Source organism: Pseudoliparis swirei, chromosome 7 (genome assembly GCF_029220125.1).
Source record: "Pseudoliparis swirei isolate HS2019 ecotype Mariana Trench chromosome 7, NWPU_hadal_v1, whole genome shotgun sequence".
Taxonomy (NCBI): domain Eukaryota; kingdom Metazoa; phylum Chordata; class Actinopteri; order Perciformes; family Liparidae; genus Pseudoliparis; species Pseudoliparis swirei.
Window position 1 is genome coordinate 10,128,882 of NC_079394.1, and position 17,651 is coordinate 10,146,532.

A 17,651-nucleotide genomic window follows, 5' to 3' on the forward strand; every position below is an offset into this window, starting at 1 on the left:
TGTAAATAGTCAAGTTCAAGTTTGTATAAGTACAGTACTTGTGAACATTTACTGTTATATTGTGGGGGTGAATCCTCTGACAGCCATCTAAATAGATTTGTTTTGGGTGTTTTTTACAGTGTAGGCTGACTGCTCTTCACCATTACAACAGAAGGTGGCGCCTGTCTGATAGGAAACATTTAGTCCCACTTGAACGGCCTAGCCAACTAAACAACGTTTTAGGAGCAGCATTAGATACCCAGCAGGGCTTTACACACGCAATAACTAAGTGCTCTGCACGAGATTGATTCCCACTGCAGTTGTGTGAGTGGGAGCCCCTGCGAGTCGGACTGTGGACAGGCGTGGTCGTGGGCTGGTCCAGGAGCAGCGAGCGATGGAACAAACATCAGGGTCCCCTGGCTTGGCATCAGCTGAGGCCCTGAACTAGTCTGACAAAGGAACCCGGTGTCGCATCCCCACCGGGACCGATCGATCGCTATTAACCACATCTGCTTCTGTCTGAGGACGCGGTTCCGGGCCGTGGGCGTGCCGCACCCGCACAGACGACTCTGTCCCGAGGATGCACTGAGGTGAGTCCACCGCCTGCAACCATTTGCGTTTAGCTGTGTCGGACCAGGCTGTCGTAGTGAAATGTCTGGGCGTAGTAACCTACAAGGTCCTCCCTGGCGCGTGCATGGCCCGTGTGTGTGCGCCCGATGATCCGGCTGCGGTAGCATCCTTTATGGCCTGATGGTTACCATGTCGTCGGTCGTACGTTGCGTCCCATTCTCCACCCCTTGATTTATTGTGTTATGTGCTTGTATCACGTTATTAAAATGGCGTAATTGATCGGCGCACAGCACCCTCTCTCCATATTGTCCATGCTTTCTTTTCGTCATTGTGCTCTGCAGAAGAAGGCCCGTGACGAGGGCAGTGTGTGTCCTGAGACCGCATCAAAGCCTGTGCAATGTGTAATCTCGCCCATTAGCGTGATGGCTGTTGGTTATTTCACAGAGGGTTTGAACCCCGGACAGTATCAGGATCAACATGCGGGACGTTATGGGCTCCTCTGGCCCATTTCACGGGATGGCTTTTAAATGCGCGGTTCTTTGCGGAGGGAGAGTCCCGCAGGGTTGAGCTGAGGCTGCTGGCCTCTGCTTTTTAGTGGGTGGCCATTAGCGGATCCTGGTGCTGATGCTGCAGCGCGCGCGAGTGTTGCTAGGCAGCCATGCAGCGCGCGGGTGGAGGAGCGGAGGAGGCTATAAACAACGATGTTGTTCATGCACGTCGAAATATGGAGCTGTAGATGGATGCACAGTATGTTGCCCTGCAGTCGCGTGACGGTATGATCCATACGCCTGTCCCCCTCTTCCCTCACGTGACTCAGTGTTGTTGGCACTGTATATTGTAATCTCCCTCATCATTCATACTAAAACGATATTGGGATATACACTGATTATACATTGCAATATGGCTTGTCCTAGATCAAATAAGGGCTGTTTGCATTTTTAAAACATCTAAATATAAGTTATTGAACCTCAAACATGCTGAAAGGAAGAAAAACAAACATTAGTGATGGGAGGATATACCTCTGACCAAAACAGTTTTTTTCCATTTTCGACGTTATTAAATGTTTTTTATATGTTGCTATTGTTTATTTACATTGAGGTGGAAGCCAAATGTCCCTTTTGAGACTAAATGTAAATTTATTGGGCCATTAATATTCATGCATTTTCATCTTATATGCTTGCACTTACAGAGAGCACTCCATCTGCTTGATGTATATAATTAATTTATTTGTGGGCCATAATAATTTAGTTCAGTGGAGTCTTAACTTAGTGTGTTGTGTTCGGGGATATTAAATTGAAATAGTTTTGCAGACCACCTAACACTGCCTGCACATTAGTCAATACAGGCATGTATCTTTGACAAGAATGTACATAAAACAAACTATGGTTCAGTCATCTCGTTTTAAGGTACAGATGAGGCCAAAGATCTCACAGTTTACTCTCTGGTAAAGGTAAACGCATGGAATCATATTTGTTTACTAAACTAAACCTTTCTACAGTTTTTCTTTTGCTGTTTGATAAGAATGGATAGAAGAGAAGGACTGGCAGCGGTCCTTCTTCCTGGGATTGTATGACACAAATATGAAGTGATGATGCAGCAAGTTCAGCAAGATCACAGTGAGACTAAAGACCACAGGAAGTGATGTCGAGCCAACAGCCAGATCTAAACATCAACGATGGAGATTAGAGATGTCCTTTTTGTTTAAGGCGAAATGTTTGTCAAAAAAACGATATTATTATAATATAAATATAATATTGCTGTGCCTACAAATCATACAGACTTAAGAAAAGATCTTAGTTTGCAACATATACGGGGGAGAAACGTTTTTCAATGTAAATGATAATAATGATTTCAAAATGATCATTCCCTCTGATATTGTAATTGCAATATTGGTTAAAATAAATAATAGTGATTGTTTTCCACCATTTTATTCCAGCCTAGCCAGATCTCTACATCTCCCCATAGTCATTAGGACTGTCCCTAGAGAGGGCGAGAGAGAGGGAGGGAGGGAGGGAAGAGGGAGAGACTTCCCCCCCCCCCAGGACAGAGGCAGAAACACTGAACCAACCTCTGGGAGACAATAGGAGAGAGCCGCTGTCTCAGATTTAGGCTTTTATAGGAAGACTACTGCTTCTAATTTTAAGATCAGCGACTTTGTCTGAACCTTTACTTGGATACATCACAATGAGCATATACATATCTGTGTGTGATTGCATGAAACCAAAAACTCCCCATCAAATCACAATAAAAGCAACATTTATTGTGAGAAGTAAGTCACATTACTAAGTCGAACACAGCAGCTCTTTCTTTATTATCAAAACAAGACAACATATTGCTCATACGTCGGTGTATGATTTCACAGTTATTCCTTTAGTAAAGGGCTGATGTGTTTCAATGCTTTTCTGTGCAGGCAGCCCGGCGTCGTCGGGTTAAAAGTGTACACTTTAGTCATCTGTCCGAGTTTCTCTCGTGCAAATCAATGACGTGTGTGTGTGTGTGTGTGTGTGTGTGTGTGTGTGTGTGTGTGTGTGTGTGTGTGTGTGTGTGTGTGTGTGTGTGTGTGTGTGTGTGTGTGTGTGTGTGTGTGTGTGTGTGTGTGTGTGTGTGTGTGTGTGTGTGTGTGTGTGTGTGTGTGTGTGTGTGTGTGTGTGTGTGTGTGTGTGTGTGTGTGTGTGTGTGTGTGTGTGAGAATCGGGGAGTGGCTAGCCAGCTCTTCTCTGGAGAGCCCTCCGGTAACTCTTTACTCCAGTTACAGAGCCGTATCACCAGCTAACTTCCTGTTACTGGCCGTGACGCTGCATGTGAGCTCTGCTCAGGCTTCGTGTTCTGTGGCTCTGCACTTCCACCGGCCAGGGCCCCGAGGAATACAGCATCCTTAATGTGAGGGTAGGTCTTTCCTCTGCATGCTGCCATTATAGAAGTACAAGGAAATCCAGGTTTGATGTGCACTCCAATACGCTGTTTATCTTTGCACTTGGATGTAAGATGCAAATGGATTTACATGGGTTGAAAGTGTATGCTAGTGAGAATATTGATTGAACTAACAATTGTTGTTAATTATTTGATCGTCTTTGCTGGATCTCTTCATAGCTTTGGGCTGATGTGCACCACCTGATCCCAGAGCAGGGCTTTTTGTGCGCTCCTAGAAGCGTATGGCAGCCAATTTACTGTTCACTGCACTTCTCCCATTTGCAAATGTACTCTGATGTTTTTAGAATAAAGCAATTACCTTCATCTGAACAGGGTCATGGCTGCTGCTTTAGGATCTTATGGCTCGGTTCCTTTGAATAGTTGTATTCGTTTGAACCTTTTTGTCCTGTCTTTGAAGCTATTATTTTCCTTCGTCATTCTTTAAGTCATATCAACTGACTGCTTAGTTAATCAAAAATGATAAAGGTGTTGGAAGGAAAGGGAGGAATTTAAACTTTTTTTTTCACAATACAAACTGTGTCCTTTAAAAAATTAAAAAATAACAACAACAACCAATGATGGAAAAACACTGGCAAGAGAAAGCTCAGCACTTGTTGTGCTTGTTGTGTGGGGTTCATATGGTGAGAAGGTGTGTTGGCCATCCAGCCTGAAGCTCCGGCCATGAGGACGGACCGGTGTGTTTGCCATGAATTGCTCCAATAAGTCGGGGCGGGTGCCGTTTGTGACGTGTTTCTGGCTTCATGATGTATCATGATGTGTTTATGGCTTCATGATGTTGATCTCCAGACTGCCCGTTTGGGCAAGACACTGAACCCCCTCCTGGTACAATAATTGACTAAAAAGTTCAATCATACAATCATTCATAAATAAATATTGCCACCCTTTCTTTCCAGTTATCCTCACCCCCTCCTAGCTGTAAGACACCCACTGCGATACGTAGAAGATGAGCAAGTCCCCCTCCCCCAAAGGCACCCCGGTGCAGGGCAGCCCCAGTGATGAGGTCCCGGAGGGCCTCCAGTCTCCTCAGCAGTCCACAGCCAGCTCCGGACCCCAGCATAAGAAACACATCTCCAGCCTTCTTCAGAGTCCGGTGAGCCGTCTGTTTGTCGGCGTGTGAATGCTTCAGTGGCTCAGTCTTTTTTCCTCTCCGTCTCCACTCCCCTAAATGTGTTTATCTCCTCACATTACGATAAATCTGTTCTCAAATGCTACTTGGCAGCTCGGGCCGCAGCTGCTTCTACATATGTGTGGGAGGCTGCATGACGCTGAAGAGGAGAAGGTGACCATGAAGGGAAAGGATGGATGGAGAGAGGCTGACTCGTGAAATATGTTTACTCGCCCCTGTAGTGTAGGAGTGTTTATCCCCTGTGGATGTGTATGTGTCAACAGCATCTTTCTAAGTTTTTTGGGTGGTAAAAATGAGACAATTCAGGAGTCGCCAAAAACAGAAATGTTCAATACACATTGAGTATTGTTATGAAACTGAAATGATTTGTATTGTGTGTTTTGTGGATATATATTCATATCTGTGTTTGTGTGTGTAGTCGTTCAGGGAGGAGCTGGATGTGCTGATCCAGGAGCAGGCGAAGAAGGGGGGCAGCTCGTCCAACCTATGGGCTCTGAGGCAGCTGGCTGATTTCATGGCCTCACATGGCTCCCCCGCCGCTCTGCCCGCCTCCCCTTCTAGTACGTGCTGAACACTAAACACATTCCCAATATACTGCATATACTTTCACTTTTATAGGCCTGGTATTATTTATGTATTACACACTAACCTGAAGCAGGATTGACTATGGATGCACTTATCGTCTGCTATTGCGGCGCCCCTGTAGATTGTATCATCGTTATTATTACAAGCAGCGCATTGTAGACAGAAACTATTATTAGCAATCATGAGAAAAATGTGCTGTAAAAGTATCGGCAGAATGTAAATAATGACAATATTTAACAAAGAAAACTGTCACAATGTATTTGTCTAATTGTTTCTTTAGTGTTAAAGGTCTTTAACACACACACACACACACACATACACACACACATATGTTTTAATTTAATCAGCCTTAGGATTTTTGATGCAGGGGATGATATAAGGTCGCCAAAGTCCTTGTACCAATAATATTGGTCAAAATTCAAGTTGCCCTATCAAATCCATCTTCCTTGTTGAAACGTGTCCCTTTGAAAAGAGCCGTATCTTTAGTGTCTGCACACACTCATCTCGACTGTACTCTCTCTCTGTCTGGTGCTCTGCCTTTCTCCCACAGACATGATGATGGTGACACCCATCAATGACCTGCAGAGCTGGGAGCCGGGCAGCATGGTGAAGGGGGAGAGGTTGATGCGCTGCAAGCTGGCCAGTGTCCATCGCCTGTTTGACCTGTATGGCTGGGCCCAGATCAGCCGCACCTGTCTCACTGTTAGTTCCAACAACTTTTCACATTACATTCCTGACTTGGACTGTTTTCCAAATGGCTTGCTTTTTCTTTTTTCTTATAGCATATACTGCAATTGCCCTAACAAAGTACGCACTCGGACATCCGACCTCATCGTAACATTGCACTTTGACTCTCTTGTCCGTATATCCGCTGCACAAAGGGTTGCGTGTGAGGATATCAAAAACAGCAGACTGCAAAATGCGACCGACTGCATTTGAAATACTATGTTATGCGACAAACTAAATATTTTTTCTCACAAAGAAATTAACAATTATAACTTATTTCTTGATGAAGTCCTTCTTGCAGTCAGAGATCAAGAAGTTCCATTCGGGTCTTCACGCACACACACAACATCACGGCGACTGGACCGGGTCCTATAGGCTATGACGTTTTTGACAAGTTCATTAAATTATTAGAGGAAATTCTTGGGGTTATTTTTCGCCCCTCTCCTAGTGATATCAGGGGCACATTATATTTCTTGGGGACAGTTTTGCCCTTTGCCCTCATGTATTTTTGACGCTGATAACAATGCACAGATTGTTTTCTTCCTTTTGTTGTGAGGCAGAAGACGTACTTAGTGACAATATGTTTCCATCATGTCGGTGCTCGGTACAAAGAGTTATAAATGGTAAATGGACTTATTACCACACATGTATAAACTGATGGCAGGGGCTGCCATGCAAGGGGCCATCTGCCCATCAGGACTCTAACTAGCCATTCACACCCAATCATACGCCGCAGGACCAATTTTAAGTCGAGTGTCTTGCCCAAGTACACATCGACATGGAGTAGCGGAGACAGGGATCCTCTGATTGAAGGACGACCCTGCTCTTCCACTGAGCCACAGACTATATAAGATCACCTCTGTTTAGCAGTACTCTGTGGAAGGCTAGCGAACACGTGGAAATCACTGAGTTGATCAGGTTGTTTGTGCAATGGATACGAGAAGTAATCCAGTCATTTGATTTGATTTAGTTCAACCACACAATTACCATTTGCACATAAAATATTCACCCCGTGTTTCCTTGAATTTCTGAAGAAAGCTTCATTTTGATGAACGAAGAATCAACAAACATACAAAAATGAGAAAGACGAATGGTAAGTAAATGGAAGCTGCGTTTCACAACAGCAAAAACAAGTATGGAAACATCCTTTTGCAAACTCTGGGAGTAGAATCCAAGTCTCGTTTTTCACACGACAACATATTCTTAGATCAGCATAGCTCCTCTTCCATCATGTGTCTTCAGTATCCCTCCTCTTCCTCCCTGACAGCTGCGTGTCAGTAAAGAACAGGAACACTTCCTGGTGCTTCCAGACGGCCTGGCGTACGGCGAGGTGACTGGATCCAATCTGGTGAGCACCACATATCAACGCCATGAAGAAGGTCACGCTTACACACTCAGTGGCCACTTTATTAGGTACACCTGTACAGGCTCATGCAGTTCAATACAACTGAGGGCCTAGTGTTTTACTGGACTACATTATAATGAGTGGGGCAGAATATTAGAAACTCCCCATGCAGTTCAGCACTACACCGTCACAGTGTGACAGTCTCATCATTATAGGCATCTCAAATGTAGACTTTATAACTGAACAGATGTATTGGATTGCATTATATCGAACATGTGTACCTAATAAAGTGGCCACTGAGGGTATGTTGACATGGCTGCTTATGGAAAAGTGCACGTAGCCCTCTGATGTTACTGATATGATGTTATTCTTTTTAATTACATTTGAATTATATACAGTAATTGAGCCAAAATCTGGTTTTCTGCGCGTGCATTTTTAAAACTGCTTTCATGTGGTGTCCAGGAAAAGGTGAACATCCTGGGTGAGATGGTGGAGAGGGGTAGCACCAACCTGGGCGTGGACACGGAGAAGTTCAGCCTGCACTCCGCCATCTACTCGGCCCGGCCAGATATTCGCTGTCTGCTTCACCTCCACACGCCGGCCTCTGCTGCGGTGAGTCAGCCTGGGAGTCGCCGTTACACTTCCGCTGGTCACATCCAGCGACACATGGATACGATTAATAACGCCTAATACTCTTAAGATACTTCGTAAAACTGACAGCCAACCGTGCACAGGTTTCAGCAATGAAGTGTGGCGTCCTGCCGCTGTCCCATGAGGCTCTGCTGGTCGGTGATGTGTCTTATTTCAACTACAACGGGGTCATGGAGGATGAGGAGGACAGAGTGGAGCTGCAGAAGAGCCTAGGGCCGACCTGCAAGGTGAGTCGGCCACCAGGGAAAAGACACGTGTGTGTGTGTTGATTGCCCGGTTGATCGGTCACTGCTCCGGTTTATCCCTCATTCAGCTTTCTGACTGAATGAATGAACTAACAACACAAGAGGATGAGCTCTTCCCCAGGATCAGCTCCTGAAGATGTTGCTGCTGCTTTGAGGCGACTCTTTGGGAGTTGGTCTTCGTGTGCCTTCTCATTCTACGGGGACATTTCTCAATAACCGGCAGCTGTTTCAAAATAGAAATCATGAGGGCGGTTTTCATTGCTGTGTAAAGGTTGATGTCATGATGTTTTAGGTTCTGGTGCTGAGGAATCACGGCATCGTGGCTCTGGGGGAGTCTGTGGAGGAGGCTTTCTACTCCATCTACCACATCCAGGCCGCCTGCCAGATCCAGGTAGTTCTCACACTCACATGTTTTCATCACTTTTCGGGACATTAAATTGACTTTCATTCAATACCTGGAGAATTACCCAAAGCATAAACACTACCAGCCGTGTGTGCGTGTGCGTGTGTGTGTGTGTGTGTGTGTGTGTGTGAGAGAGAGAGAGTGAGCTGGCACGTGTACATAATGTAGATGCACCCTTTTCCCTCCTGGGCGGTTGCCCATCTCTTAGTATCGTTTCAGGGTAATTGAGCCAGCAGCTCTGCAGTATATTACAGGAGAGAGTTGCTGTGTGCCAGAGACGCCCTGCAGTAATCCTACAGGAGAAGCTGCAGCTTGTTCTAAATCTAAATTTTTTTGCCAGGTGTCAGCTTTGTGCTGTGCCGGTGGGGAACAGAACCTGATCCTGCTGGACCGGACCACCCATAAACCCAATGTAGCCGGCACTGTGGGCTGGGCTGGCTCCACCTTTGGACCCCTGCACAAGAGTCGCATCGGGGAGCACGAGTTTGAGGCCCTCATGAGAACCTTGGATAATTTGGTAGGCAGCGGTTATACTAAATAGAAAAACATGTTTACAGCCATGATTGAAGATTCATTATTTAGATTTTGTGAAAGGGCCACTCCACCAAACTTTACACATAACGTTCTGTTTACTGGTTCTGAAGAGTAGGATACAGTTTATGAACACAGTTGTATGTGATGTCTTCTGTGGCTTGTGAGGGAGTTCAGGGAAGTAAATATGCATTTGAACAAGGAAGAGGAGCCTAATTTAATGGCAATCAGTGTATGTGTGTGTGTGTGGGGGGGGGGTCCACTTCGTTTCAGGACTAAGCTCAGAGCCACAGCCACGTTCTCCCCAGCCCGAAACACAATAGTGCTGTCCGTGGTTCTGAAACGACAAATAAAGTCACAGGCAACATTTTTGTTTTTGTTTTCTGCACATTTTTTACCCAACTTGTTTTGAGGAAAACAAACTATTATCATGCTGCCGTTCCCCCTCTGCTTCAAGGGATGCACTGATCAGATTTGGGCTTCGGGTATCAGCCAATACAGACACTGGGTTTAGGTTCGTGGTCAAATACCTAAACATGAATTTCAATTCCATTGGGATATTATTCATTATTAGTGACTAAACTAAGAAAACTAAATGTAAACATGAATCACAATTATGTCGCATACTATTGCAAGGCGTGAAATGCCTCCAAACAGCTGACATGTCTGTGATCTCCCTCAGCTCGGCGGCCTGTCGCCGTGCTGCTGACCCACCACTGAGTGGATTTAATGGCTCTGCCCATTGTCACCATCACCCCATCCAGTTTGTCGCAGCGCCATAGCAATTTACTAGATTAGCTTCTTTTTTTTATTAGCTTGAATTTAACAAGAAAATGCTAAAAGGTTTTACTTCCCTTGCTGTGTGGGGGAGGTTTGCTGATTCATAGCAGGTCCTTCAACTGCAGCGCCTCATCTAACCAGCTAACTGCTAGTTGTGTTGACCAACGTTTACTAAACATTGACAGATACACACTAAACATTTGATATTTTATCTTTTCTTGATGCTCTAATGTGCACCTGCTGCTGGGATCCTGAAATGTCCCCACTGTGGGACTAATACAGGATTATCTTATTTTATCTTATACTAATGCCACGTTCATGTTATATGGAAGTTTCTGTATTTACTATTGTAAATACCACAGATGTCAAAATTCAAGTCAGAACTGACTGAACAAAACAACGTGCAAAAGGTAATTCATCCCTCACTGAATTTGTGTTGTATGAACAATGCACATTATTTGTAATCCTCTCACAACCGCCTTGAGTAGTCTGATGACACGAATGATTGCTCATGGGAATCTTTCCTGTCTCTTTCGTGTATCATGTGAACGCAGCAGAAGAGCCGCGACAAATACTTTTCTGTGGCGTAAACCACTTCCTGTGGTTTGCTGATGGAAAACTATCGATGGAAAGAAGCAGCAGCAAATGTTCAGTTTGCATCTGCAATAACTTAACGGCAACTAAAACCCACACAGAAGGCTTTTCTGACTAAATGTCACTCTGTGGTCACCTACACAAGCCCAGACATCAGATAAAGGTTTGAGTTGCATGACAAGACGCTTCTCATGACTGTCCATTGAATTGAAAGCCAGCAGCCGTCAGTTAGCTTAGTTTAGCATGACGATTGGAAATGAGGAAACGGCGAGCCCGGCTCTGTCTGAAGGAAGCAAAATCCACTTTGAAGCTCCTCTAAAACTTGTTAAGACTGAGAGATTAATGTAAAATTATGAAATACAAATCTGCTTGGATTACTCTCAATTCTCTAAACTCCCATTTAAAATGTTAAACTTACACTACAAGATGAAAGTTTTAAATCAGCTGCCCTGCTTTCTTTCTTTCGATGGATTAGGCCAAATATGTACACTAAGGAAAGTTTGATTTTACTGATGATGATGATGATCATGCAGCTGAATTTCTCCCGAGATATGTGAAACTGAGGCGGAACTGAACAGGACCTCTCGTTTTCCTCCCTGGGAAAAGTTTTAATTCTTTCTGTCATGTTGTCTGATCCGGCCATATTATTTTGGCCATTGTATTTGGCTCCATTTAATAAGCCAATGGTTTTTTCTCAAATGGGCAGGAATAAGGGCTTCTTGGCGCTGCAGAGAACATTGCTGATGGAAAACTATCAGCAATGATAGAAAACTATCAGCAATGTTAGTTTATATATATATATGTATTTATTTATATATATATATATGTATTTATTTATATGTATTTATTTATAGATATGTATTTATTTTTATTTATATATATATTTATTTATGTATATATATTTATTTATGTATATATATATATTTATTTATATATGTTTGCAATGACACAGCAGGTAGAGGACAGAAATATTGTAAGTTTAACATGACCTGGTGCAGCAGTCGTGTTCCCCAGGAGACCTTTGGAAACGTGTCTGCTCTCTGCACTATTCTGTCCACCGAGCGGTGACTTGAAGCATCCCTCTCCTGTTGTTTCCCAGGGCTACCGTACAGGCTACGCCTACCGGTTCCCGGTCCTGCTGGAACGGACGCGGACGCGGAGGGAGGTGGAGGTGCCCGCAACCGCCACGGCTTTCCACCAGTTTGATGACGATGGAGTCCACCCGGCTCTGAGGCAGCAGCCGTTTGCTCAGCGCCAGCAGCAGGAGAGGACTCGATGGCTCAACACTCCCAACACCTACCAAAAAGTCAGCCAGGAGCAAGCAAGCCCGGGACACCAGCGAACCACTGTGAGGCCCTGGGAGGCATTGCTTTCTATTCATTGAACCAATTACACCATAGAAGGACTTCATGAATCGCCCAAAAATAAGATCCATGGTCCCAGCAGCAGTCCAGATACACGCATTATTTGCAATACGTGTGCAGATAATCACAATATTGTGCACACTGTGTTACATTGTGGCAATTGTCTAATTGTTAGAGGTAGGTATATGTCTGTAGTGATATGTAGGTGTATATAACAATATAGGGAGCAGAGGGATCAGAACAAAGAGGGAGAATAAAGGGAGCAGTGAGGAGGGAAGGAGGGAAAGCCTTGAAGCTGGTAGGTTTAAGATGATGACTCATGCAAGGAGGAAACCAACACAGAAAGAGAAAAGATCAAGCAGAGCTGCAGTGATGAGTTGTTTAGAGCCAAACACAATACGAGGTGGATTGTCAAGTGGGAGGAGCTTGGCTCTTCTGTTTCCTCTCCCCCTCCGTCCTCTCTCTCTTCTCTGCATTGCAGAGAAAGCCCGCTGCCCTGTGATGACACTGCAGTGCAGAGTGCTCCCTCTGGTGGACACACATCCACATTATCAAAGCTGCTTCATTAAAAACATCATCGTTAAGGGGAAGAAGTACTTTAAGAAAGAAAGTGACTAAATAACACATACGGTGCGGGATCTTGTACTTTTTTGACATATTCATTCATAAACTGCTAATTTGTCTTTTTGAAGTTTGGTATTTGTGGTTCGTTATTTGTTCAAATAATAAAATAAAAGAAAAAGAAAAGCTAAACAACAATGTAACAAAATGCACAGGTGACTTGAAAAGAAACCCTGTGCCCTTGTGAAAGTTACCCGTCTGACATTGAAATTAAAGACAGCAGTATATGCTTGCGAACAATTTACAAACAAGACGTCAATATTTTTTAAGTATCTAAAATTAAATAAAAAAGTAAAATTTCTAAACAATACAAAAAACACCAACAAGAAAGAGAAAAGAAGGAAAGACAGGATTACACTAACACATATGTGTTTTATTTATCATACCTCATTTACATTGCTATATACTCCATCAAGAGCAGTTTTTTTAACATCTTTTTTTTTTTAAAGCAGATTTGAGGAGCAAAACTGCTGAGAGAAGCAGAAAAGCTGGTCCACATAACTGGACCACTTTACCTATTTGAAAACTTTCCACGGCAAGTTCTGGCCATATAGAACTGAAACAGATCTGATGTGATGACACGGTATCTGATAAGGGGATTATGAGATATTGTTTTGATTTTGTTCCTTTAGTGGTTGAAAGAGGTGACGCAGGCCGGCAGCACGGCCATCAAGATGGAGAACCAAAACCAGTTTGTGCCTCTTTTCACCAACCCTCGAGAGGTGATCGAGACACGAAACAAGGTACCGTCTCGCTTTTAGCCTATTCCGTCTCCCTTGATTCCCATATTTTCCGTCTGCATAGTGTCACATAAATACAAATGTGAAACAATAATTGTTCCATTCCTCAGATCCGACAGCAGAATCGTCAGGACATGAAGACAGCCGGACCTCAGTCTCAAGTCCTCGCCGGCGTCATAGCGGTGGACGGCCCTCCGGTAAACTGCTTGTCTAACTTCTGCGCTTTCCCCCCTCCGTCCTCCTTTTCATCTGCAGCATTAAAAGTCGTGATTTTGTCTCTGCTCGTCTCTCAGTCTCCAGTCAGCCCACCAGAGCCAGAACCTCCTAACCCCTTCAACCAGCTGACAGACCAGGAGCTGGAGGAGTACCGCAAGGAGGTGCAGAAGAAACAGGATGGAGGGACCAATGGTATGCATCATTCAACTCTCTCTCTTTAGATTGTTAAGATAAGATTAGATAAACCTTTATTCGTCCCACAGTGGGGACATGTCAGGATCACAGCAGTGGGTGCACATTAGAGCATTAATAAAAATAAAAGATAAAAACCCAATAACAATACGAAATACGTAATACTAAAATACTAAATACTAAAACTAAATATACAGGATCAAATGTTTAACCACACCCAGACTGTACTATAACAGTCATTGTATACAGTAGTTATTTAGATTGAGCTATTAAACATTATTTCCATATCCTGTATATTTGGAAATTCACTCACTTTTGCTAATGCATTGCACATTTCCTTCTAACCTTCCAGCCTTAAAGGTGCAGTGTAACATATGAACGGTCAATATAGACTTTCAGTTTTGAATTAAGATTTCTCACAGGTCTTCCCTTATTCCATCTTTTGCTCTCCTTGTGCCGTCTTTCACCTTCTCCCCCCCCCCCCCCCCCCGTTTGTAATTGTTAACATGCAGTAGATTTTATTCTGAATTCCTGTTGCATGATTTAAACGTCTGACATTGTGCAGATGCTAAACACAAACTTGATTTCACGTGTGACTGCCGTGTAAACTGTGTTCCCAACACTAACTTGCCTTACGACTAAACCCTCACTGTCCCTCACTGTGTGTCTTTGTGTGTGTTTGTGCAAGTAGGGGAGGAGGTGGCAAATGAGGAGGAGTCTCCCCCCGCTACCTCCCCTACAAAGGGCCCTCCGGCCAGCCCCTCTCCTCTCTCAGGTGAGGCTCGGCAGAGCGCTGACCGTCTGCCCTGCTAGCTTTGCATGCTGCGTATCTGACCAGCGTTCTGCTTCGGTCCTCTTATGCTTCGAATACGTCCTCCACCTCATCATATGCAGCTCAAGAATTGCCTTGAATGCTTCATGATGATTATTATGTTTTCATTTAAGAAAGATAAAGACACGAGAGTGAGCTGTTCAACACTGTCAGGAGGAGAAAGACAAAATATTAATGTATGGTAACAACAATAAAACTAAATTCACTTAACAAATATCTTTAACTTTTGGGGTTAGGGTTAGGTTTGGTCGGGGTCATTTTGACCCGATTCAATATTTAACCCTCTGTCGCCTTCGGGTCAATTTGACCCGATTCAATGTTTAATGTCGGTGTTCTTTCGAGAGTCAACAAACAAACATAAAGTACCTGACACTTAAACTTGGAAAACAATATTAATTCTAATCATTTTCTGGAGATTTTAATAGCTGGGGTCATATTGACCTCAAGGGTAAAATATGTTAGTAAATATAAAGGTAACAGGAGGGTTAAACATTGAATCGGGTCATATTGACCCGAAGGCGACAGGAGGGTGAAACATTGAATCGGGTCAAATTGACCCGAAGGCAACACAAGGGTTAAAAGAATAACAGATTTAAAATGTGATTAAAAAAACAAACATTTAAAGAGAGCTTGAAACTCAAACTGAAGATAAAAAGCCCAATTAAAAGGTATTTATAGTATTGATCACATACCAGTATTATAGGTATAGTCAGGGTCCAATCAACCATTTAGGTCCAGAAACTGAAGGACCGGCTCTTTGTGCAACCTGCCTCGTGTCTGGCACGATCATTTAGGGCGGAAAAGGATGTCTCGCACCCGCTATTCATATTTGTACATGAATGTTTAGCAGTTTTAATAATAAAAAATAGGCATTAGTATGCTTATAAAAGACATTTTAGTTAGAATTATAAAAGACAAATACTTGTCTTGTGGTTTTATAGACTAACATTTTGCAAATAAGGCTTTCAGGGGGTCTGAAGTGACAATCAAATGCTCATTCACACACACCTTACGCAAGGACATGCAGACTAGTGGAGAGGGGATCAAACTGCAGGTCTTCTGATTAGTGGACCACCCGCTCTACCTCCTAAACCACAGCCGTCTCCTATGAGGGTTCACATGTGTTTTACGTATGTTTCCCATGAAAGGCATAGCAGGAAACGTGTACCATGAATAATAGTGGCTCTGGTAATAATATCATCATATCAAATAATAATAGTAGCTCTATCGGTGAGACAGCAATGCCCTGGGAGCAGATAACAGGAAATGCTCATGCAGACATTATTTTTGCTATTAGTCTTGTTAAAGCCTTTTGTCTTGGCTGTTTTTGTTTGATTTACATGTGCCACATTTCAGCCCATCTGTCTCTGTGCCTCCTGTTTCAGTTGTACTCTCTCCCTCTGTCTGTCTGTCCTTTTCTGTGTTGCTCCTCACTCATTCGTAGGGCACACTTCTGGTGCTCTGGTCTTGTCTCGCTAGTAAGTACAGAGAACGACGATTCACTTCTCATGTTCATCTGCATTGACGTGACTAACCATGTATTGTTGCAGCTCCGCCCAACTTAAGGCTCTCGGTCTGGTTGCTTAGTATTCAACATTCTGGGGGGTTTTTCTTCATTTTTTTTCTCCTATAAAACTTGGAGCAGAAGAGGCAAAGACCGACTCCCCCGCCGTACAGAATGGAGGCGAAGAGGAGAAGCAGACCACAGAGGAACTGGAGAAAGGGATGAAGGCTCTTTCAACCAACGACACCTCCTCCCCACCCGCCGCTCAGCCCCTGATACCACATGGCGACACCCCAGAGGGCTCGCCCTCCAAGTCCCCAACCAAGAAGAAAAAGAAGTTCAAGCCGCCGTCGTTCCTGAAAAAGAGCAAGAAGCAGAAAGAGAAAGCGGAGACCTGAGGCGTGCAGACGCACCTGACCTCGGTGAAATACGGCTGTGAAACAGTTCTTTGTGTATGACGGAGTAGCGGATGATTTATCCACATCAGACTTAGTCAAACAGTCAGTAAAGATGTCGTTCAGAGACACTGAGGGTGTACTCAATTGACTTGCAACTATTTTACTGTAACACTGGTACTCACTGATTTGATTGAAGTGCTGGTTCGTCTTAGAAAACACTGACAAATATTTTCACAAACTATTTGATCCAGGTCAGATACAAGCCAACATGTTGATGCTTCTTGTTTTTCACACACACACACACACACACACACACACACACACACACACACACACACACACACACACACACACACACACACACACACACACACACACACACCTACACACACACACACACACACACACACACACAGTCTTGTACACACACACACACACAGTCTTGTATTACTTGCATCTTATGTTCACCTGCTGTGCTATCAAACCATTACTTAACTTCACTGTAGAGGCATTCAAACCTGTTCCTTTCTGCACATGTGATGACTCGTGTGATCTTGTGCACTTGCCGCTCAGAATTTGTTTTATACCTTTCTTTTTATTTGATCCACAATATTGCAAGACATGGTGGCAATTGAACTCCCCTTGAATTATGCACCACCTATCCACATATAGGCACTTGATATTTGTATATTCACATTCTAATATGTTGCATTTTGAATGATCATAAGCATCTTCTAGTCATGGTTTGGTTCTAATTATTAGATAGATGTTGCAGGTTTGCTATGTGAGCACAGGTGCAGTACGTGTCGAAATATATTGATAACTACTTATTGTGCTCTTCTGAATGCTGGTTCTGTGTAAAACGATCAGCCTAGTGATGTTATTACAGCAGGGAAGGACAAGGAAAAAGAAAGCAGGGAAAATATGTTGGCTCGCAACAAAACACAAGTCGCTATTAATGCCTCTATTACCCAAAACAATGTGTTGCTTGCCAATGCAAGGTGAAACCCAGTAAAAGAAGATACTAATGAGACTAAACATTCCGATTTTTTCATTTTCTTTTTAATGTATGTGTGCAAAATACCTCCTAGCAGTTGTAATTACTTTTTGTTTTAACCAGTAGCTGTTATCAAATTGCTGATGTGATGTTTGCTCATGGTTTTAATTTATTTTATATTAGAATGTATAAGTGAGTGTTGCAAGGTTACCATGTATCAGTCATTAAAGATCAAGTTTGATTTCAAACCAACTGGACATCTAGTTTATGTATATATTGTGCTCCTTTGAAGTCAAGGTTCTGTTCCTACCTTATCTATTT

At 43.5% G+C, this 17,651-nt stretch overlaps 1 protein-coding gene across 5 annotated transcripts; it reads left to right on the plus strand.

The window, feature by feature from the left end:
- Positions 1-329: 329 nt before the first annotated feature.
- Positions 330-17,582, plus strand: add2 (adducin 2 (beta)). 5 transcript variants are annotated; one of them, XM_056419218.1, is made up of 17 exons: positions 330-569; positions 3,299-3,429; positions 4,374-4,570; positions 5,025-5,166; positions 5,742-5,893; positions 7,185-7,265; positions 7,725-7,874; positions 7,997-8,140; positions 8,451-8,549; positions 8,902-9,078; positions 11,566-11,814; positions 13,084-13,194; positions 13,302-13,388; positions 13,485-13,599; positions 14,291-14,374; positions 15,876-15,909; positions 16,077-16,166. In XM_056419218.1, coding segments are annotated over exons 3-17 (1,773 nt in total). In that variant the 5' UTR covers positions 330-569; positions 3,299-3,429; positions 4,374-4,423; the 3' UTR covers positions 16,078-16,166. The 5 variants fall into 5 exon arrangements, with proteins under 5 accessions (XP_056275193.1, XP_056275191.1, XP_056275189.1 ...); XM_056419216.1 differs by lacking the exon at positions 15,876-15,909 and having other exon boundaries at positions 3,299-3,435; positions 16,077-17,582; XM_056419214.1 differs by lacking the exon at positions 15,876-15,909 and having other exon boundaries at positions 16,077-17,582.
- The last annotated feature ends 69 nt before the right edge of the window (positions 17,583-17,651 follow it).

Bases quoted from the DNA above. Each gene is read 5' to 3' on its own strand.
- add2 (XM_056419216.1), top strand. From the start codon at position 4,424: ATGAGCAAGTCCCCCTCCCCCAAAGGCACCCCGGTGCAGGGCAGCCCC. The intron at 5,894-7,184 runs GTTAGTTCCAAC...CCTCCCTGACAG, and splicing joins TCAGCCGCACCTGTCTCACT to CTGCGTGTCAGTAAAGAACA. The intron at 7,875-7,996 runs GTGAGTCAGCCT...AACCGTGCACAG, and splicing joins ACACGCCGGCCTCTGCTGCG to GTTTCAGCAATGAAGTGTGG.